This window comes from Danio rerio, chromosome 6 (assembly GCF_049306965.1).
Source record: "Danio rerio strain Tuebingen ecotype United States chromosome 6, GRCz12tu, whole genome shotgun sequence".
In the NCBI taxonomy this organism is placed as follows: domain Eukaryota; kingdom Metazoa; phylum Chordata; class Actinopteri; order Cypriniformes; family Danionidae; genus Danio; species Danio rerio.
The window spans coordinates 13,852,200-13,877,500 of NC_133181.1; the positions used below are offsets into that span (position 1 = coordinate 13,852,200).

The 25,301-nt window shown below is 33.3% G+C and overlaps 1 protein-coding gene across 51 annotated transcripts in view; it reads right to left on the reverse strand.

Annotated features, from left to right (window-relative positions):
• The window catches only part of ical1 (islet cell autoantigen 1-like), a 98,641-nt gene that overhangs the window by 23,376 nt on the left and 49,964 nt on the right, over positions 1-25,301 (reverse strand). For 8 of the 51 annotated variants that reach the window (XM_021476797.3, XM_068221661.2, XM_005165831.6 and 5 more), the window contains exons 1-4: positions 7,135-7,160; positions 6,197-6,228; positions 5,013-5,050; positions 4,751-4,922 (exon numbers count right to left, since the gene is read on the reverse strand). In XM_021476797.3, coding sequence (XP_021332472.1) covers positions 4,751-4,922; positions 5,013-5,026 — 186 coding nt within the window. In that variant the 5' untranslated portion in view covers positions 5,027-5,050; positions 6,197-6,228; positions 7,135-7,160. 51 annotated transcript variants of the gene reach the window in all.

Consider the following 25,301-nt stretch of genomic DNA (forward strand, 5'->3'; position numbering starts at 1 on the left):
AGTCAATTTATATGATCATTACAGCAGCTGTGGCTCAAAGAAGAAACAACACAGATCCACCTGTTCATTAAACAAGCAGCCGGGGGGCTTTTCTGGCTGCTCTCTCTAACACTGGCACCACTAGAAAATCATCTAATGACCAGTTAACCAGGATATGCTTAAGCGTAACAGCCTGAGGCGGGGCAAGATTAGACGAGCACACAAACAAACACACTTCCTTGAAATGCAGTTACGGTTTTTATTAGGTCTTGATTCGTAGTATCAAGATCGATAAGTGAGCACTTTTCAAAAGCTAACTATTAATCAGCGTCAGCTAGTGCATAATCACTAGCATAAAAAAACTTCCATATTGAGTTTTAATTACATTAATGCATTTCAAGAATATATATAATATATATATATATATATATATATATATATATATATATATATATATATATATATATATAGATATATATATATATGTGTGTGTGTGTGTGTGTGTGTGTGTGTGTGTGTGTGTGTGTGTGTGTGTGTGTGTGTGTGTGTGTGTGTGTGTGTGTGTGTGTGTGTGTGTGTGTGTGTGTGTGTGTGTGTGTGTGTGTGTGTATGTGTGTGTGTATCATAACTAATAACAAATATATATTTTTTTTTTTTTTATTATACAACAGTTCTGTCTGGTATTTGAAGCTGATTGGCTGATGGCCATGCAATATTCTGTTCTGCAATAACAGCACTCGTACAGCCTCCTCACTCTTCTATACATATCTAGAGATCTCTTTGTACATACATTGTACATATCGCAGTCAATTTTACATCGTGTCTTTTGTATGTTGTAGTGCTGTATTTATAACACAGTCTGGTGTTATAGTGTTTGTTTATCTTTGGATTTTTCGGGGTTATTGTGATGTCTTGACTGCAACAGAGAAATTTCTCTAGCATTTCATGCCGTTCAGCCTTATAATCTTAAAATATCAGCAAAACCACTTGTTATGTCATCACTTTAGACATTACGCTAGAGCAGGGGTGGCCAACCCTGTTACTGGAGAGCCACGTTCCTGCAGATTTAAGTTGCTACCCATATCAAACACACCTGAACCAATTAAATAGGACCTGAACACCACGTGATAATTACAGGCTGGTGTGTTTGATATGAGTTGCAACTGAAATCTGCAGGAAGGTGGCTCTCCAGGAACAGGGTTGGCCACCCCTGCTCTGAAGAATCATTCAAATACTAGTTCTAAAGTTTCTGCTGTTCTGATGTTAGCTGCAGATGTGAATAAATGGTGGAAGAAATACTTCCTTAAACAAAGGGGCTTTGAGACTGTCCGTGTTTGATTTACATTTTTGTGTGCACGATTACGCTATCTACCTGTGGTATAAATGCAGCCACTGGTGGGACATTAATATATCACACTGCTACTCATGTGATAGTCCTCATATTATTAGCAATATCACACAAGTAGCAGTGCGATATGACTGTATATATATATATATATATATATATATATATATATATATATATATATATATATATATATATATACTGGTTTCTATTAGAGTTGGGCTGTTAGGCGGTGGCCGATGGCTGATAGAAAACACGATGCTAAGCCGGAATCGCCCATCCTCTGCCCTGCTCCCGTCGAAAACCAGCTTGCGAAAAATACACACTTAGGCCCCGTTTACACTAATACTTAGTTTTAAAATGGCATTTTAGAACAAAAATGATCCACATCCTTGTTTTACCAAGCATTTCTGAACAGCCCTCTGACCGCTGAAAATGCACATCATGTGACCACACACACAGACACAGCCACACACACACACACACACACACACACACTCAAGTGCTCGTCTGAGCTCCACAGAGCAGTGCACGTTGGATAGTTTATCAAGGATGTACCATTGGATTGCGTCTCACTATAGTTGTTAAACGTGATATTTAATTCATCTTGTCTCTTTCTAACGACTCTTCTGTCTTTTGAATCTATCAGGTAATGTGTCACAGCTTCAGTCCACTGCATCAATCTTTCGCTTTCACACTTGTACTTAAGTCATTTTAGTGAAAACCTCGGAAACTGTTGGTTGTGCACCTTTTTTACCAACTTAATTTGTTGACGCTATTATAACGACACAGATCACTCTGCCTATTCAGGTTAGAGTCCTCCTGAAAAAGTGATTGACAGGTGATAATTTGTGTTTAACTTATCTTTATTTATTTCTGATTTGTTTATGGGTAAAACAAAGACCATGCAGGTCAGGTAGTTGATATGGTAGGCTACAAATAATCAGTTTGTTATGGATTAAATAATTATTCATAAATAATTAATTCACCTCTGCCTATAACGACGATGCCATTGTCCATTGCGATGTTTCACATTAGACATCGTACAATGCCAAATTGGTCGACATCGCCCAACCCTAGTTTATATACTGCATATCAAGTGGTTTCAAACCTTTATGAGATTCTGTGTGCTGACAAACACAAAAGATATTTAGAAGAAAGCTGAAAATCTATAACCATTGACTTCCATTGCAGGAAAAACAAATTGTAAAGTAGTCAAGGGTTACATATTTCCTTAAAAAAAAATATATATGTTTTGTGTTCAACAAAAAAATCTCAAAGGTTTAAAACAAATAATGAGTAAGTAAATAAAGACTATCCCTTTAAGGAAGAAGAAATGATGAGAGAATTTATTCTTCTTTTTAAAATAATTTTCATGAAAAGAGTAGAGGTGAATTTTGTATATTCCCAGCTTGTCTGGGTATCTACATTCTGCGTTCCAAATCCTATATGAAAATTTTTACACAAATTTTTATCTGGAAGTCAACTGTCTACTGATGATAATTTTAATCTACCATTCATGTTAATCTACTAACTGTAATATATGGTTTGTTTGTCACAAAATGGTAAATAATGTAATATCGGTGCTATAATTGGTGAGATCGCCTGCCAGTCAAAATCCCTGCAAAGGATCAACTTTATTGGATGAACTCCACCTTTAAAGCTATTGGAGAAATAGTAATTGTCTGTATTTTATCTGTTTCGCTCTGTTTAAAATCAAAGCACCACAATGAGTATTTCAATTAAAAGTGCTTTACAACATTTGCTCTTCTTTTACGGTGATTTAAACTTTTACACACATTTTAAATAATACCAGTGGTAATAATTTTTATTAATACAGTTAATCAATGGATTTCCCTTTTGGTATTAGATAAATATATTTTATCCTACAAAGTACTCAGTAATCCAGAGATTTGAAATTCAGATTCAGACCTTATAATATTTTGACATGTTTGACATGATGCATTTGATGTAGTGTGTTGTGGTTATTCATAACAAATAATAATAAAAAAAATAGTAATAAAATAATAATAATAATAATAATAATAATAATAATAATAATAATAATAATAATAATAATAATAATAATAAACAATGTGCACAAGAAGCTATAATACATCATTCATATCTCGTGTATTACTAGTGGATGACAACTTTGGCTGGTCAATTTTCAATTCATAAGAGACCATTACTCTTATCAACTCACATGATCCTTCAGAAAATCATTCTAATATGCTTCTTTCTTACTATCATCAATATTGAGAACAGTTGCTAACTACTATTTTGTAGAATGTTTTTCTGGATTCTTCAATGAATTGGATAAAAATCTTTTGAATCTTTTTTAATGAATAAAATTAAATCAATCAATCAATCAATCAATGAGTCAATCAATAAATAATTAATTAATTAATTAATAGATAAATTAATGAATGAGAGTGACGCAGTGGCACAGTAGGTAGTGCTGTCGCCTCGCAGCAAGAAGGTCGCTGGTTCGAGCCTCGGCTCAGTTGGCGTTTCTGTGTGGAGTTTACATGTTCTCCCTGCGTTCGCATGGGTTTTCTCCGGGTGCTCCGGTTTCCCCCACAGTCCAAAGACATGCGGTACAGGTGAATTGGGTAGGCTAAATTGTCCGTAGTGTATGAGTGTGTGTATGAGTGTGTGTGTGTGTGTGTGTGTGTGGGTGTGTGTGTGGGTGTGTGTGTGTGTGTGTGTGTGTGTGTGTGTGTGTGTGTGTGTGTGTGTGTGTGTGTGTGTGTGTGTGTGTGTGTGTGTGTGTGTGTATGCGTGTGTGGATGTTTCTCAGAGAAGGGTTGCGGCTGGAAGGGCATCCGCTAGTTAAAAACTTACTGGATAAGTTGGCGGTTCATTCCGCTGTGGAGACCCCAGATTAATAAAGGGACTAAGCCAACAAGAAAATGAAGGAATGAATGAATAAATGAACTGATCCCAAACTTAAATCCATTGATGGGTGAATGGATGTAGTGAGCCCAAAGATTTAAAAGAAAACTTGTTCTTAAAGGCACAAAACTGACTATACTAGGCTGTATGATTTTTTTTAAAATCATACCTACATTTGCCTTAGACTCCTCTACTTTAGACTGTTGTGATACAGACATAAAAAAAACAGAGAATGTATTGCTTGACTAACAGAATTGGAAAAGAAAAAGCAATCGTGTGTCTGAGAGAGAGACAGGGAATAACAGAAAGAGTGGGCCATTTGGACAGATATCTGTACACAGTGAAAACATCAAGCAGAGTTGATCAAAGTACAGCATCATCTACAGCTCAATTCATCTCCTCTGTTCCCTGTCACCATGTGACTTTCCTCCATTAACCTCCCTCTTTGCCACACTCACACACATCAATTGATTTAAAATAAAAAATAAAAATACAGCACGAGTCACAGCATCATAAAAAAACTCATACCTCTAATTTGGCATCAAGGTCTGCATCAGATGCCACCACATGCTCGTCTTCCTTCTTCCCAGTAGCCTTGATCAGAACCTGCTTGGTCTTCCAGAACTTCTTCTGCATTCGGGCTATGACTGAACTGTCCTCACCCAAAACTGATCTGCCGCTGAACATATCGCTGGAGAACCTAAAAGCATATCCAGTGCTCATCAGATAAATCTATGCTTAAAAAATAAGAAAAGCTGAACCATTTGTGGGACAAATTCAAGATACAAACCCATAGCTGTCCATCTTTCTGATGAGCAAGGCTTAGATCTGCAAATAGAATACAGTCATTGAATCATCCTGCTTTGAGTCATAATAACAGCACAAATGTTTCACAGTCTGGCGTCGGGTTTGTAACATTTTTTTTAAACAAATGACTATTTTTATTTTGGAAGAAAGCACATTAACACCTATAATTATGCATATGATGTATCAAATATTGTTGCAGCAATTATTAGCTTAAGCATTGATCACAATATAATGATATTGATCTAAGCTGCAAGCAGAAAGTTATTTTAACAGGTATAGCATCAAAGAAATATTATGTATTGCTTTTTTTTGTAAATACATGTTCAAAGTAAACAAGTGTTTCAACCAAATTAAATTGCAAAAGGATCATAAAGTACGACAGGTAACACCTTACAATAGCGTCTCATTAGTACATGTTATTTAACGGAATAAAAGCAACAGAGAGAAAAATCCAGACATTACTATGTTCATAATAGCTTAAAAATACAACTGAATTTGATTAGTTATTAACTACAAATAATAAATAGATTATGACTTGTAATCAGATCACAACAACAAAATTTCACATGTTATTATGCGTTGTAGTTTTTATCACGAGTTTAGTTAAATCAACTAGTGATAATCAATCAATATTTCAGCATGTAGTGAGTCAGATTAACATGTAAAAAATTAAGTCTCCAAGCAGTTGGTTTTGTTATGAACGCTATGGCAAACAATGTGAATATTATAAAATTAAACCCTAAAAAAAAACAAAAAAAAAACATATTGCTATGTTTTGAAATCAACACAATATCAATATTGTGCATGTTAATGATCACGATATATCAAATAATTTAATATTACCATGTCTGTCTAACTATGTTACAAAAGCTCAAATAAATGTGACAATTTTAATTCATCAAATATACAATTTTACAACAAAAAAGAAATAACATTTTTTTTAAAAATGGCAAACCCATTTTCACAAAGATTATGTGCCAGTGAACACAAGAAATGACTGATTAAAAAATGTATCTTTGCTATATATTAAAATACTGAATATTTTAATATAAATAAATTGTATTAATATTACCATTTTACTGACAAAATATGTAAAACATTTAGTGAATATATAAGGGTAGTTTTTTTTAAAGTCTATTTTATGAAAAACATATTAAAAGTACTTACTTTACAAAATCAGCGGTGGCATTCAGTAGACACTGATGAAATACATAAGACATAAAACCATCAACATATAAACAAACATATTACAAGTTAAAAGTCACTGGACAGTTAAAATTAATTATTTATAACCCCAAATTTTGAGGAATTTCCAATGTTTACAAATCGAATGTTTAATTTAGCGAAATGAATGGATGAACAGAGTAAATGAATTACTACTCTGCCCTTTGCAGACTGTTGTCTTTTTGTTCCTTCGAGGTAACAGCTGTTAGCTCTCACAATGACTCTCGCAGTCATAATTTCCCAAATTCAACAACTCATATCTCATACAGCTAAAAACAAAAGCATTTGACGTTTAACTCGAGTCATGAACACTAAAAAACAAACACCTGTTCTGATATTTAATCAACACACGAATACAGTTTTGAGCTATTTCAGTGTCTGTTTACACAATTAAATCACCAAATATTTTTTCACACAAAACAATACGTATTTGAGTGAAAGGGAGTATTTTAGGAGCTGACGCGGTTCTGGTCGCACCTTCCTCATCCTCTTCATCCAACTCATCACGGCTCTGGTTACAATATATCACATTTGCTTGTTTTTTTCCACGCGTTTTGCTTTTAAACTGCTACTTTGTGTAAAGTTAACAGGCTGAGCCACTTATTCACGGCGAGTGAAGGACTCTTTGCAAGGTCAGACGAATAAATATTGTAAAAAGACAGTTACCGGATCCCAAACAAGATAAGCAGGAGTCATCGAGCTCGCACTGCGTTTCCCTATAATAATAACCCTGCTAACTTAAAACGCCAACGTGACATGGCGACTTCGGTCTGCAGTTTTTGTCTGATACTGCTGGAGTGCCTACATTTTATAATTCGCAGTCATCGGATATAAGTGTATACATTTTAAGCAATTGTTATTAGGACATCGCATTTCCTTACCCGCTGACGTTGCCGTGAGCAGCGATGGGAACGTTCACGCACGTCATTCCCGTGAGCTGTGAGACAGCGCATGCGCAAAAGCACCTAAACACAAGCTGCTCAATGGTTTGATGAAAATGTTATTTATGAAAGGACCTTTATGGGAGTTACTAAGGTCTATGAAGCTCAGACTGGTGTGTTTGCTGGCTTTACAGGTAGTTTCAGGGTTTTTTCTCAAAAAGTGGACTTTTTTGCAGTTATACACCTAATTTTCTATTTAATTATAAGATTTAAATACTGGATTTTAGTATTTTAAGCACTATTTTAGCTGGATTAGCTTGTCGGATGACCATCATAACCACACTTTTTGATGTACCAAAAATATTTCCTAAAATGTAGAATAAAGAAATTTGAAAAACATCATATATTAGTAGAAAAAAGTTGTTAATTAAAAATTGAGGCTCATTGTACCTTATTAGGCAAATAACAAGCTGGCCAGCACATTTAATTTTCTTAAGCCAGAATTTGGCCGTTTAAATTATAATAAATTAAAACATAATATTAATAATAATCTAGAGCTTCACAGTTTTTCTAGCTTCTCTTGAAAAAAATACATTTGAAAATTCATGGATAACAATAGGCAAGAAAGTATTCAAATTGATTTTAATATAGGCCACTTTTGATGCTTCACAGACTTTTTATAGGTCATTTTTTATTTCAAGAATAAAATACATTTTATATATTTAGAATAAAAAATTGAATATTTAGTTACTTGTAAAATGCTTTCTCTATTTAAAAAAAACCTATGCAGTAGCAAAAGACACCTTCTATTACATCAGATTGTGTAATACTGGTGTCTTGGCATTGTTCTGGGCTCTCTAATTCCCCGGGGCCCTAAGTAGCTGCTTACCTCGCTTATTGGTTAATTATTTTATTATACATTTAACAACACATTCATTCATTCATTCATTTTTTTTCGGCTTAGTCCCTTTATTAATCCAGGGTCGCCACAGCGGAATGAACCGCCAACTTATCCAGCATCTTTTTACACAGCGCATACCGTTTCAGATGAAACCCATCTCTGGGAAATCAACAACAAAACATTCATTCATTTTTTATGTGACCTAATTAAATGTTTTAATCATCATTGTTTAATAAAAAATTATACTTCAGAGTCAGGGCTGAGGAACATTATTCACTAGATTTAGACATGTTCTTTTTGTTTTAATTGAATTTGATTTTATTTTAATGTATTTTATTTTGTTTCATTTATTTTTTTAATTTTATTAATATTTTATTATACAGAATGAATATTTTATTAATTGATTTATTTTTATTTTGTATGATTTATTTTATTATTGCTTTCCATTTATTTTCATTTATTTTATTTTAGATTTTGTAGAATTAAGATAATTGGTTTATCTTTGAGTGTCTCTTTATGACTGTATTGTATTTTTATTTTTATTATTATTATTATTATTATTATTATTATTATTATTATTATTATTATTATTACTATTATTATTATTCTCGTTATTATTGTTGTTGTTGTTATTATTATTATTATTATTATTATTAATCTTGTTATTATTATTCCTATTATTCTTATTATTATTATTATTACTATTACTATTATTATTAATCTTGTTATTATTATTCCTATTATTCTTCTTCTTCTTCTTCTTCTTCTTCTTCTTCTTATTATTATTATTATTATTATTATTATTATTATTATTATTATTATTATTAGTCTTCGTTTGCTTTTGTTTTTCTTAATTTTTGTTAATTTAGAGTAGTTGCCATTTATACCCAGAGGATGGCGCCGTTGATACAGTGATGTAGACGGAAGACAGTGAGCACTGACTAGAGGGCACACATGAAACAGAAACAAGATGCAACGTGTGCCGTAACAATACAAAGAGAATAACATTTTAATAATTTAAAAGTTTTCATTTTATTGCCATGCACTATACATACAACAGTATACAATGTGTGCTATGGCAATAAAAAGAGAATAAGGTTTTGACATAATTAATTAAAAAGGTTAAAAAATATATGGTAATGCCCTGTACATACAACAATGCATGCTGCGACAAGATAATAATAATGATAATAATAATAATAATAATAATAATAATAATAATAATAATAATAATAATAATAATAATAATAATAATAGAAAAGACAGAATAAAACTAAGCTCTTTTATAAATGTATAAAAAGGTAAATCTCAGATTGTGATGGCCCATATTGTGTACTGCATGCCAAAAACATCACTCCTCTTGTTACATAACATGATTCCAAAATAACTCACTCTACACATCTGAGATATACAATCTGAGACACAAGCTGGTAAAAGAAAATCAGGAAGCTGCGGTTTTGTTGGTACACTCATTCTCACACTTTCAGAGTAGAAAAAAAGGCTGATACAGCGACACTTACAAAATCCTGTCTTCTTCTCACACGTATACAGAAAGACACACACCCAGACACAGACGGGCACATGCCAACACCACACCCAGCTCAAACACACATCCTTCACCTCAAGACCCTCGTCTTCACAGATGCAGCATGAAACAACTAAACGCAGACAAAGAAAAAAAAAAGATAAGATAGATGTAGTCTGAGATGTGCAGATAAAGATCAAGAAGACTTTTGAAAGTTTTTAAAGAATTATTCTGCTCACCAGTGCCACATTTGTTGGATTAAAAATATAGTAAAAGCTGCAAAATTGGCTAATATTATTACAATTGAAGTAACTGTTTGACAAATAATGAAATACTGGAACTGCTTTCTTTTGAATGTACTCAGGGCCGGATTTAACCAATAAGCGAGGTAAGCAGCTGATTAGGGCCACAGGAAAATCTGGGAAATCTGGGGGCCCCAATAAATATCTAGAAGTATAAATTATACCTATAAACTAATTTGTCAAACAAATTAAATTTTCAACATAATCAAATATTGTTTAGTATACAATCAAAAAAAAATATTATTATAATAACATAATGTTATAGAATAATAATAATATTACCAAATAAATAATTCATCATTGATCATTAGTCCGGCAGTCAAATATATATATAATTTTTTTTATTATTATTTTTAGTTGAAAATTCATTTTAAGATTTATATTTAATATGTAGAGATTGCATTAATTTAAAATGTCGAAAAGATGACTTAGTGATATACACAAACAACAATTTAAATAAAAATGTAATCAATGTAGAAAGGTTGTATTTCAGGCCATATATGGGTGGAATTGCTTAGGGCCCTAAAATCACAAAATCCGTCCCTGAATGTAGTCTGCAGTTTCTATCATTTCTGGGATTTAAAACTGAATTTTCTGGGTAATTCCTCTAGTTTTCAGTGTCATATGATGCTTGTGAAATTGATAAAATGTTTTATTAGGATCGGTTATTATTGGAATTCAATCAATATTGATGGTTCTTTTAATAATTAACCTTTTTATCCTACTTAGTAGGTTTGTGAAAACTGATGTGTTTTCCTTTTTAGGATTCTTTGAAATATTAATAAATATTAGTAATAAACAGTTGAAGTCAGAATTATTAGCCCCTTTGAATTTTTTTCTTTTTTAAATATTTCCCAAATGATGCTTAGCAGAGCAAGGAAATTTTCACAGTATGTCTTAAAATATTTTTTTTTCTGGAGATAGTTTTAAAAGCCATTTTAAGGTCAAAATTAAGCTATATTTGTTTTTGCGATAATCTACAGAACAAACTATCCTCCAGCTGCAACCAGGAACTGGGAAACATTCATACACACTCATTCACACACATTGGAGTAACAATGCTGAAATATCGACTATAAATCAGATGAATAAGCAACAATATACAACAAACTGTGCAAAAGGCCTCTATTACATTTGTTGTTTCAGTGATGGTATACTGGTTTGGTCGTAAATATTTATTCTCATTCTCCCTATTAGAACATAACCAGACCTTTTTTTCTGGATTAGTTTTTGTATGGAGTAAGTCTAAAACATGAAAACATAAAGCCACATGAAGGCATATGAACGATAGAAGATTGAGTTTTGGTCTTCAGTGAAACTTGCTGGATTTTGCTAGTTTTTAGCTTTGCTTCTGCCAGTGGTGTTGGCAGTATTGTCTGAATTGATGATGGGAATGTGAATACTGAAAAGTAGTCGGTATGACGTGTAGTTACATTTTTTGAGAGGTGTGTGTCTGCGTGCCGACGGCTATGCGTCCACTCGTAGGCTGCACCATAGCATACACATGCACTTGACACAGAATCATAAACAGCCGAAGGAAAATGAATGACTGACTAAAAACTGTTGAGCTGCTTCAAATGTTTGTGTAAACATGCGACCCAACCAAAAATACCATTAAAAATGTATTTACTTAAATTCACAACGGACAAATTTAGTTGTTCGAGAGTGAAAGTATGATTTTATTTATGATTTTATAAAGGTTGCTTTAATATACTTAAATAAAAAAAAACAGCTGATGAAACACACACAGTCATGAAATGGCCTCCTCAGAGTCCAGACCTAAATATTGTAAAGGCAGATTGGGACCACTTTTAATTACACTTTTTATTGCTTGCTAAAAGTAAATTAGTTTTGTTCATTGTTTTTTTTTTTGTACATTTTTTCTGTATTTTCTGTTTGTAAATTATAAAAGAGATTTAAAATTAAACACAAATTTAACAATTAAACAAGTATATACTATACTCTGCAAAAGTCTAGGCCACTAAACTTGACTTTTGCACTGTACTGTAGATTCAATAAGCATACAGCTATTTTAAATTGTAACAACATTTCCCAGTTCAATTAAATAAACAAATAAATGCAGAATTTGTGAGCAGAATAACCATTTAGAAACTTTAAAAAGTCCTACTGATCATAAAATAAAGATTTTATGCATTATTAAACAAGCTCAGAAACACCTGGACAGCAGACAAACATCTGTTGACTGCAGACTGCTGGACCCTCGAGACACAATGACGGTTGAAACGCTATAAAACTGAGTTTGACTGTTTCTGTTCTTATCAATGTAGATTTTGCTATTAGCCTTCAGCCGCTGGGAACAATGGATATGCTGGTTCTACCCTTAGCTTCTGGAATTAACACAGAGGTTGAATTGCGTTGTAATCCTTTTTATTTGCTTGGTGTGGCAGAATGAACATATGAATGACGCAGCTGAATCTTATCAGTTAGTTAGAGCCAACAGCAAACCTAAATTAGATTAATTGTATTTTGGGAGGTGATGGATATCATTGTAATAAGCCCTGTAAAGAGACCTTTATGATATACAGTATAGTCAACATTTAAAGAGGATAAAAAAATACTTTCATCATTTCAAATTGTATAGTGGTCAAATATTTATTTAAAGTGCCTTATGTGGCTTTACTTTACTTTATTTTGCAAATTAAATAACAAAACTAAACAGTGTTTAAGTATGCTGAAAGTTTCAGAGATATAAAATATCAGTTGATAATATAAATTCACATGTTGTAAAGTAAAGTAAAAGCCAAAAAATGGTTTCAATCTGGATAATAATAACTAGAATTTATAATTTAGCACAAATAATAAAAGATAATAAGGGACAGCACGGTGACGCAGTGGGTAGCACGATCGCTATACGTGAATTGGTTAAACTAAATTGTCCATAGTGTATGTGTGTGAATGAGTGTGTATGGATGTTCTCCAGTGATGGGTTGCAGCTGAAAGGGCATCCGCTGCGTAAAACATATGCTGGATAAGTTGGCGGTTCATTTCGCTGCGGAGACCCTAGATTAATGAAGAGACTAAGCCGAAAAGAAAATGAATGAATGAGACAACACAGGGGTGTCACAATGGTGCAGTGCAATGTTGCTGGTTTGAGCCTTGGCTGGTTCAGTTGGCTTTTCTGTGTGGAGTTAATAGTAATAATACCTTTTATTTTTAGGCCCCTTTCAAAGCACTCAAGGTCACCTTACAGCAGATCCAACATAATCTCACGGCACTTCGTAACTTTTTGATTTAGTGGCTATTTTGTATGAATTTGTATGATCTAATTCGTACAATTTAGTACGACTAGCTCATCCCCCAATGACGGTTGGGTTTAGGGGTGGGGTTAGGTGCCACGCCTCCTTTTTAAAATCGAACAATTTCGGACGACTGAACTCATACGAATTTGTACGAATCAGCCACTAAACTGGCAAAACATAAAATTCTTAAGTTTTCTCGTGAGATCAGGCTGGCAGATCACAAGCACATCATTAAAATACAAGCAGTAAAAATTGACAACCAGCTAAATATTATACCAGTAAATCATTAAAAACTATCCTAAACAAAAACTTTTTTTATCTAAGATATAAAATTGGAAATAGAATCCATCTGGCAAATGTGCAAAGGCACAAAAACAAAAAAAAAAGTTTGCATGTTCTCCCCATGTTGGTGTGGGTTTCCTACGGGTGATCCGGTTTCGTTCACAGTCCAAAGACATGCGCTATAGGTGAATTGAATAAACTAAGTTAGCTGTAGTGTATGAGTGTGAATTAGTGTGCATGGGTGTTTCCCAGTGATGGGTTGCAGCTGAAAGGGCATCTGCTGTGTAAAACATATGCTGGATAAATTGATGGTTCATTCCACTGTGGAAAATGAATGAATGAATGAATGAATGTATAATTGTGAGAATTCAGGCCTTTAGCCAGCCTATTGAAAAGGGTGGTTCTTTTTTCTCAAAAAGTGGATCTTTTTGCAGTTATTCTGCCAAATTAAGTTAAATGATAAGGTTCAAATACTGCACTTTAGTGACATTTTAAGCACTAATAATTACTGCATTAGCTTGTCGGGTGGTGATCATAACCATATATTTTGATACAAAAAAATATTTCCTACAATTTTGTCAAAGAGCTTACTATACTGATTTACCATGAAGTGTTTATTTAGAAATGTGTTTAAGCTGTAATTTATTACAGTTTTATAAAAGGTCAGTACAGTACAGTTTTTCACAAAGGTTATGAGATTAGAATTTTAAATGAAACATTTTGAATAAAGAGGTATGAAATAATACTTAAATATTTTATAAATTTTAAAATAGTAATTTATCATCATGCATCATTAACAAAAAACAAATAGGAATATGTCAAAACTTACAAATAATGCAGATATCATTTGATTTACGAGTTTTTAAGACCAATACCATATCAACATTTGATTTGATATTTATTTATTGGGATAAAACACTTGAGATGTACCATCTAATTTTCAAGGGGGTCTCACAATTAATCACAATCACATAATAATAACACCAAAAGACAAAAAAAAACATACATAAATATATATTATGTAGTACAAAAACTATAGACAGATCAGTGAATCCAATCACCACATAAATAATAACATCCTCAGTAAAAACCAATGTAAAATATGATAACAAAGTTTGCTTAAAGACCTTAAACGATATAATGGATCGAATGTTAGCAGATAAATTATTCCACTCTGTTGGACCCTTAACCATAAAAGCTCTTTTACCCATAGGTTTTTTACAACGAGAAACAAAAAAATAAGTCTGAACAGAATGACTAACTTGATAATTTAAGTAAAAAAATACAAAATAATGTTGTAAATAATAAGGATACTCAAAATGAATACATTTAAATAAATTGAAGCCAGTGAATATGTCGTCTTGTGTGCAAAGATGGCCACGGCAACAGATCAGTGATGTGTGTAAAAAGAACAACCCTGAACAAATCTGCAAAGTCTTATATGCTGTATTAAGAGGAGCAAGATCTAATTTCAACGCACTTTGATAAACAATATCGCAATAATTAAAAATTTGCAAAATAAGTTAAAGAGCAAGTGTGAACACTAAATGAAAAACAATTCCTAGGCCGATATAAGGTACTAATTCCAAAGTAGACTTTACTTACAATATGATTAATATGAGATTTAAAGAAAAGTTCACAATCAAACCACAATCCAAAGTATTTAATCGTGCCAACTTCATCCAAAGAAGTACTGTCATTACATAATATAGAATAGGAGTAACTTTTTGATTTAAGTTTTTGTCTGGAACCAAAAACCATAATTCAAGCACTAATTTCAATACTTTGACATAGTCACAAAAACATAATCAATACTTTGCTTGAAACCCTGTTATATATTATCGGATATTTAGTATTTTATTTGTTGGATAGTTAATAAAAATCTTCATTCTAGAAAAATGTAATTTTCTGCCTATTTTTTGATGTGTCAGGCTTTACAGAATTAAAACCAACTAAAAAACATATTAAAAACTGTAGCCTGTAGGTAAATAACAAACAGAATTTTTACATTTGTATAATTAAAAATCTAATTTGTCCTTAAGCCTTCTTCTATCATTTATTTTCACAATTTATGATGGCTTATTGTCAAAAATGGGACAAATGAGTTCATATAGGGGACCAATTCTAGAGTAAAGGTGTGGGTCTTTTGTTTTTCTCATGTGTAACACACTTCAGGTGAAAACATCTAATAAATAAATGTGAATGGAAATATGAGCTAAATGAAATTCGTTGGAACTTAACAGTGCAAGTTGTGTCTTTAGTCATAACTGCTACCATTTTAAAGGAGCTACCCTTTCAATATCACTCACACAGGAGTGGCTCGCGATCAATAAACCTTTAGCACTTGTCTGGAAACAAAGGAGGAGGCTCTTTATGAGACTTTCGCAGCAAATGTACAGCAAAAATGAGTTAAACGTCTGAAGGAAACGACCCCACCCCAACATCCAAAATGTGATAGAGTCATTTGTGTGTGTGGCCATTATAGTGTGTACTTACGTTGTCAGTAGATATGCAGGTCATTTAACACGCAGCCTCGACCCCCATCCACACACATATACACACAGAGCAGTGAATGTGCTACTACAAAGGATGCAAATGACAGACAGGAGGATTTCATATCAGTTCTCAGATCAGCCCATCTAATCCTCTCAAAGACCCTGTGACACCATTCACACTGTCAGAGTCAGATTTCTAAGAAGACAGAGGAGACAAAGATTGCAGAGTTTTAAAAGGGATACCTCATCCCGAAATGAAAAATCTGTCATTGTTCACTCTTCCTCGTCTCAATCTACATCCGTATGCCTTTCTTTCATTCGCAGAATGCAAAAGAAGTTTTGAATAATGTTTTAGGGTTTTGTGCATATTGTGCCCATAAGTTAATGGGTTTTAATGTTGATGCTCCCATATAGAACATAAAGGTCTGTGAATTTATCCACATATCCAGAGTGCACTGTTTAAAACAAAAGGTGCTACAGTAGGAAGAACCAACTTTTTTCCATTTTAATTATCCTTAAAACAAACATTTTCCACTATAAAAAACCTTTTGCGATATGAAACGTTTCCATGGATGTTAGAGTTTCTTAATGGAACTATTGATGCCAATAAAAAACGTTTATTTTTAAGAACGTGGTTATCAGTTGAAGTCAGATTTATTAAACCCCCTGTTTATTTTTTCCCCCAATTTCTGTTTAACGGAGAGAACTTTTTTTTTTCAACACATTTCTAAACATAACAGTTTTAATAACTCATTTATAATAACTGATTTATTTTATCTTTGCCATGATGACAGTGAATCATATTTGACTAGATATTTTTCAAGAAACTTCTGTACAGCTTAAAGGGACATTTGAAGGCATAACTAGGTTAATTAGGTTAACTAGGCAGGTTAGGGTAATTATAGTTAGTGTATAACGATGGTTTGTTCTGTAGACTATAAAAAAATAGCTTAAAGGGGCTAATAATATTGACCTCAAAATGGATTTTAAAAATTAAAAACTGCTTTTATTCCACCCCCCAAGCCCCCCCTCACTTTAGGGCTGTGGGCGGCGTGACCGTCCTTTGCCTAGAGCGGCAGTTCAGCTTGCTCGGACCCTGATTGGGTTTATTCACTTTTTTAAGTAAAGTAAATAATCATGTTTTAGCGTGTAGAATTCAGAAATCATGAATTTAGCCAACAAATGATTGTTTGTGCTTACAGTTGTGAACAGAGACTTATTGTGATTTAAAGGAATATTTCACCCAAAATGAATATCCTGTCATCATTAACTCACCCTCCAGCATTTGAATTTCCTATTTCTGTTTACCACAAAATGAGATATTATGGAGAATGTTGGAAACTAGCCATTGACTTCCATGGTATTTTCTTCCCTTACTATGGATAACAATGGCTACTAGTTACCAACATTCCTCAAAATATCTTCTTATGTAGAAGAAGGAAACTCATACAGGCCTTAAAACAACTGAGAGTGATTGGATTGGTGAGTAAATTTCAATTTTTGGAGGGTGAACTATCCCTTTAAAACCCTGATATACTCAAAACAAAGATATTTTCGTACCTTGATTAGCAGCAGAAACAGGGTGGAAATCCTGCAAACAAATACTGATATCAAACATCCGGACACAGGTGTTAAGATCTAAATATCTCCTGCATGCTTTCATCACAATAACACAAGAATATGAGTAAATGAATGAATGAATGAATGAGTGTCAAAAGATTAGATCAGTATAATACTTTGAATATAAAGTATATTTAAGACTAAACAATACGTAAAGATCTGTGTAAAATTACAATCGCATATGACTGATAAAATCAACTCATACACTAAAAAAAAGGCTGGGATGTTTTAACCCAACACAGGGTTAATATGACAAACTTCAAATCTGATGCTAATGAGTCATTAATCTTGAACATTTTAAACCCTGTTGAATAATATAAACAAAATCAGCTGAAAAATTATCTAAGTATCTTTCTCTGTTCCACAAAAAAGGGCATTAAGAATGGCAGACCTTTGAACTGTTCCGTGGTACAGTAAAAAGCAATTCCAATCCAAGTGAATGGCCAATTCATAGGTGTGAATGGTTAAGCACATTACTTTTTCAATAGATGCAGCCATGTAAACTGTATGCATTTTTTAGCAAAATTTTTGGTGTTGTTTACTAACCTTTCTGGGTATTTTTTTTTCCTAAAAAATGCTGGGTTGTTTTAACACAACAATCCAATATGGTAATTACACGAAGATCAGTTTTCAAATGCTCATTTGGAATGATGTTAAGTACCAACAATTGGTTTAAAAGGTCATTTAAATATAATTCATTCATCCATTAATCAGGGGGGGGCCACAGTGGAATGAACCGCCAACTTATCCAGCATATATTTAGCGCAGCAGATGCCCTTATAGGTGCAACCCATCACTAGGAAACACCCATACACTCTCATTCACACTCAAAAGAGTGTATAGCAAAAGCACTCTGTTGAGACAATCCCCTTTTCCTTTTCTTCCAGGCATTCAAAATAATGAGAATACTTCATCGCAGAAATGTAAGGCTCTGCCATCTTGGTTTCTGTTTGCTCCCACGAGGAGCGCATTCTTTCGTAGAGTATGGGATTCAATGTGACAACGCAACCTGATCTCACAAGAAAACGTTTTGTCAGTTTAGTGGCTAATTTGTACGAATTTGTATGAGTTCAGTCGTACGAAAATGTACAGTTTTAAAAAGGAGGCATGGTACCCACCCCATCCCTAAACCTAACCGTCATTGGGTGATGAGCAAATCATACTAAATTGTACGAATTAGATCAGATAAATTCCTACGAATTAGCCACCAAATCAAAATGTTACGAATTGCTGTAAGATTGCATTGGACTACGTTAATTTTAATTCAGCAATGTGTTTGTTTAAAAGCTAATTAATTCAACTAAAAAGTAACTTGCATTACATTTTTTTTCAAATAACTCAAATATTATTCCTTATTTATTTAAGTAATGCAATAATTTACTTGTTACTTAAAAAACTAATATTATTATGTAACGCAAGTATTTGTAATGCGTTAGCCCAATACTGTTAGTTAAAACTGTAGCACTGTTAATAAAAACACTAGAGTTTCAATCTAAAAAAATAAATCTGGGTCATTATATCCAAAACGCAGGAGCATTTACAAACCATTGGGTAAAAAGTGTCATTTAGATTTAACTTTTAAAAAGTAACTCAACATTATTTGTCCATATTATTATCATTATGACCCAAGTTAGTGTTAAGAAGTTTTTCACTGTAATCAGTAAACATTTGTTCAGCTTATAGACACAAACATTCATAAAATCCCACTGATTATGACATATTTGCACTTCTGCTCACCTGTATAATTCACAAGTAAATCAGCTATTTTCTTTGTCTTCTATGGCTTTTAATTAATATGGCTCTGTCACCGACTCAATTCCCTCATAATAGTCTTTTCAGCTGTCTCCATGACCAAACAAGCTGGGATGAAAGAGAGGAAAAAAAGTGCATGAGCAGCAGGCCATTCAAACAGGTGTCTCCTCTTTCCCTAATACCACCTCTCTTTCACTCCCCCTGTCTCTGCTCACCTCTGTGAATGGCTTGGTTGAGCAGTGATTTGTTTTCTGTCGCCTTGAGGCTGGAACTTTAGTGGTCCACGTGTAGACTTCAAGGCACCATCCCACCGCCTGGTGGATCTGCAAATAGACCTCAGGTTGCTTTTCAGTTTCTTTTCTCTATTTCATAATGACAAGAACATAGATGCTGCTATGCATGATCTGATTTTATTTTAACTCTATGTTTGTCTGTTTAAATCGTTGGGTAGGAAGAAAGACCCACACGTAAACACATAATGACTCTCAGAAAAGGCCGCAAATGCTTATCTGGAATCATCAGACCTATTGTATTCTTATCAGAGTCTCTCTGCCCTGTCCCGAGGGCTATTGTCATGCCCTATGGAGAAGGGAGGAAACCCAGTGTACTTACTAGCAACATTTTATATGTCTGTTTGAGTGGGTGTCCTTTTTTTGTGTGAACTGGCGCATTTCATGAAACACATTCACTTCTATGCACACTGAGGCTACATTTATAATCCAGACATTGCTTTTTCCTCAATGTTTTTGGGTTTCCATTAACATTGAGACTACTAAAATTATTCCCCGATGTTACTTTGAAATTATTTTACAATCTAGTGTAGACTGTGAAAGTGTATATAGATTGATATCTTTGTTTTTTCCTGTATGTGCCTGCTATGTGCTAATCACGTTTAGAGTAATGCTAAAAATAACTCACTTGTACTATCTTCAGATTACGTTCCTGTGAAAATGACTCTGTAAATTTGCTGAAATTGTTGTACATATTGATTTTTTGGGGGTTTTGACCTAGAATTTTGACTTACTGTAACCAGAATGCAACAGAGAGTGGTGGAATATATTGCTAATAAAATTATGTTGGAGGTGTAGCACAAGAACTTTGTTATTAAAGGACTTGTATGTCCGTTTTTGACTTTTCTAAAGCAACACCATAATGTTTGCCGATATTAAAGAAGCATGACAAGTGAACATTCTTGTTTATCTGAAAACAATACTGAAGTCAGATATTCTGCTTTGAAAATGTGTGTTGCGTAAATGTGTGTTCAGAGTGCCACATGAGGTGGGAATTAATTAGCAAATAATATAAATATTACGAACGTAAACATTACCTGAGCAGGTTACATTGTAACTCTGTGTCCTTTAAGCTATGCACAACATTTGCAGTGATAAGCATTTTGGCTGTTTGCACCAGACAAAACACAATAGAAAATTAAATACATCCAATCAAAAGCACAGAATAGTGCACTCACTGCACTCCAACAAAATGGTAATCTAATTAATACATATTAAACATAGTTAACATTATTAAATGTGCATGTTAAATCACTGATATGTGTTGGTTTGCAATGAGCCACAGCTCTGAATTTCAATTTCAAATGGTTTATTATATTTCCAAGATCTGAGGTGAACAATCTGCTGCTGCTTTCAGTGGTATGGCAATAAATGTTATGTAAAATGCAATTCAAACTCACGTTATTAACATTTAACACTGAATAAAGCAGATGAGGTGTACCTGAGGTGATCATTATCACTTTATCCAGTTGTTCAGCTGTAGGTAACAGAAGCTGTTTCTAAAATATCAATTTGAGGTGTTGGTTAGGACAAAAATTCCTTTTATTATGGAAAATATTCCTTCTATTGTGTGCTGTTGCTTTTATTTAAAAAAAAACACATTTAAATCAGACTTTAGGCTCAATTGTCATGTTGATCTTCAATCTGGCAACCTTTGCTTGTGATTGTTTACTTTCATACTGCACCTTTAACTTTATAATACGTTTTTATTGTGTTTTTTTAAACATTCTCATTTTAGCACATTCTGAATATTCATTTGAAGATGCTCAATCTGATCTCACAGAAAAATATAAAGCTTTTGTCAGATTAGTGCAAGTCACTGCGCTCTTAAAAATGCTGAATTGATTTTTTATATAAATTTTACAAAAATATACAAACACAATTGCTGGGATTAATTCTTAAAAGGACACTAATGAAAATTGTCTCACCATTTACTCTCACTCAAGGGGTTCTAAACTTTTATAAATTTCTTTCTTCCTTTGAACACAAAAAATATTAATTCTGAAGAATGTTAAAAAACAGCCACTGACATCCATAGCAGAAACTAGGATGGAAGAAAAATCGCAATGGATATGGCTGTTCTTTTCTAACACAATGTTCTTTATCTCACAACAATTTGTAACTTTTTGATGTAGTAGCTAATTTATATGAACTCATTCGTACAATTTAGTATGATTTGCTTACCCCCCATGACGGTTGGGTTTAGGGGTGGGGGTGGTTGCCATGCCTCCTTTTAAAATCCTACATTTTTGTACTCCTGAACTCATGAATTTGTGCGATTTAGCCACTAAACTGACAAAACGTAAACTAGTTAAATTTCCTTATGACATCAGGCTCTTTTCTCAGCATTCTTTAGTATGTCTGAAGAATGCCTGAATTTGGTAATATCAGGAAATTATGACAGAATTTTCATATTTGGGTAAACCTTCCCTTTAGATTAGTAGAAAATTTATTCAATTTTTTTTTCAAATATGTATTTTTTGTACACACAAGCTGAAAATTCAACGGTAACACCAGATGGAATCCCGATTAAAGAATCGAAAGAAACTGCAAAAACCCCTGACTTTAAATCCAATACAGCTGCCTACAGCAACAGCAGAAATGTGTGTGTGTGTGTGTGTGTGTGGTTTATTAGCATTTCTGTTTTTCTGTCTTAGTAAGCTCAGTGTACACAGTTATTCAACATCTATCTGTTACAAATAACACTGATTTCATTGCTACAAATGCCTCTATCCACATCTAAACCGTGATTAATATTCCTAAAAATGAATGATCATTTCATCACTACAGCACAGTCAGAAAACAAATGAATTTATTCCAGCTATATGCTTGCTTAATTCCAGAAACAATTAAAAATGTTGTTTTTCTTAATATTTAAAGCTAATCTCTGTCCACATTTCTCAATCTGCTTTGACAGTTTTGTGGCGAATTCATATGGATTAATGGGATCTCGTTCATAACTTTAGTTTAATCTTTTCTGTGATAAATCTTTTCTGTGATAAAGTTGAAGAGCTGGGGGTTGGTGACGAGTGTGTAGGTGGTGTAAAAAAATATTAAACACATAAAACCCATATGCACAACCAAATGCAATTCAGTGTGTGTTTGCTACTTTCGCACTTTTGATCTTATTAGTAAAGCAAAAGCACTGTCCGTTGAGACAATTCCCGCCTTTTTTTTATCATGTGTTCAAAATAATGAGAATAGTTCATTGCAGGAATGTAAATGTCATTTTGGTTTCTGTCTGCTCCAACGAGGAGCTAATCTTTCACCGAGTTCGAGATTCAGCATGTTCATTTAAATTTAACAACTCACATTACATTTTTTATTTTTTTTTTTAAAGTAATGCATTAATTTACTTGTTACTTAGAAAACTAACATTATTATGCAACTCGAGTAACTGCTACCCCCAACACCGTTAGTTAGCTAGTAATGAAAATACTGGAGTTTCAATCTGAAAAAAATTCTGGGTTGTTATAACCAAAACGCAAATATCAAACCACTGGGTTAAAAGTGTAATTTAATGAAGTCAATAAAAACAAATAAAACCCCAGTTATGCACAACCAAATGCAATTCAGACTCCTTGCACAAATGATGCACAAATGTATTCACCTTATTCTTTGCGTATATGAGCAGGCGCTGCCATTTGAATCTTTTTGGCTCGAGACTTCCGATCTCATTCACTTCTAATTATTTTTAGACATTAAAAACAGCTTGTTGCTGATGTTGTAAACTGATATTTTCTTAGTGTTATTGTATTTTGTCTGTATAGTCATGCAAACACTTGTTTGTAGAGCAAGTAATTTGACTGTTTTCTGCCATTTATTATTAATTTCTCCCATAGGGAGCTGAATCGGAAGTTCTAAAACAACAGCAAAAAACGAGCGCACTTCACTGTTGAAGAATAAAGTCCATAGCCCAACAGGATTAGTAATAGTAATTGTGAACCTGAACCACAAAACCAATCTTTTGTTGCACAAGTATATTTTTGGTGTAGATAAAATTGCATTGTATGGGTGAAACTTCTTGTTTAATAATAATTAGTACACTGTAAAACCCAAAAAGTTAAGGTAACTCAAATAATTTGAGGAAACCAATTGCAACAAACCATTTAAGAACAAGTCCTAATCCTAATGAGTACTGTGAACTGAATCCATTTGAGTAAACAAAGCAATTTGAGCACAGTAAAACTCAACAAAGAAAAATCAAACCAATACTGAAAATCCCAATAAGTTAGGGCAACTCAAACCGTTTGAGAAAACTGATTGCTACAAACCATTTGAGTCAAAAAATAATCTATATGAGTACTGTGAACTTACTCCACTTAAGTTGGAGTAATGAGGTATTTAACTCTTACCTTCAACACTGAGTTCAAAACTCTTTTCAAATGAGCAACAAACACTCAGTTCATTTAATAAAGTTGACTGTGGGGTTTTACAGTGTATAGTAAGAAAATATCATGTTCTATCAAGATATTTTGTAAATTTCCTACTGTTAATATATATGAAACCCAGTTTTTGATTAGTAATATGTGTTGCTACTTAGTTTGGACAACTTTAAGGTGATTTTCTTTCTGTTTTGATTATTATGAACCATCCAGACTTTCAAATAGCTGTATTTTAGCCAAATATTATACATTCTAACAAAGCATATATCAAGGGAAAGCACTTGGAAAGTGATGTTTCTCATTTATAAAATTAAATGTAAATCAAAGGCAGCAACACCAAGGCTCCAAAAATACAAATTTATTCAATTAAAAAGGCTGACACAGAGCGTGTACACGCTCTGTGTCAGCCTTTTTAATTGAATAAATTTGTATTTTTGGAGCCTTGGTGTTGCTGCCTTTGATTTACATTTAATTTGCACTTTTTGCGGTTTTGGCTGAGCACCCAATTAAGAGAGATGTGCGTGCTTTTGTACAGAGTTTTCTCATTTATAAAATAAAATGACATTTTTGAATGGTTTTGTAATCCAGCGTCGCATATATAAATGTATTCAAATGTATAAATCATGCATAAGATGCTCTTTTCAGCATGAACACAAGAGGATGTGCTTCTAACTAGCTCGTTTGCTGTATACTGGCATGAGCGAGAAGAACACGAGGTGCATCGATTGCGCACACTTTCATTCTCCCACTCAGTGTTGCTTTATGCCTCTGCACCTTCGACACTTCTGTGGTCTCTGCAGACTTAAAAGACACCCGGTTTGTGTCTTACTGCACCAGCTGCCTTTCATCGGCCCACACGCATACACACAACCGCACATTAAAACACATAAATCAGATTTCTTAATCTTCCTATGGAAAAACTGTGAGCTCACACACAAATCTTTATAACTCACACATCAAAAGCTTTTCTACAAAAATAACAAATTCCATTAAACCATAACCTATATAATTAATCATTTTGATTTCACACATTGTTTGGGAGATTATTTTTGCATATGAGCAATAAGTAATGTCAGACTCTAAAAAGGCTGGGTGGTTGTAAACCAATGTTAGGAGAAAATCTGGACAAACACAGCTGTTGGGTTAAAAAGTGTCATTTCAATAGAAAAAAAATTTACTCAACATTGGGTTTGTTCATATTTGACCCAACATTGGTTTAAAACAACCCAGCGTTTTTGTTTTTTTTGAGTGTATGTACATAAAATTATTCAACATACTTACTTCTTACTTATTCTGACCTGTAACTTTATACAGATTTGCATTTTTTAAACATGTTTTTCATTTTTGAATGATGG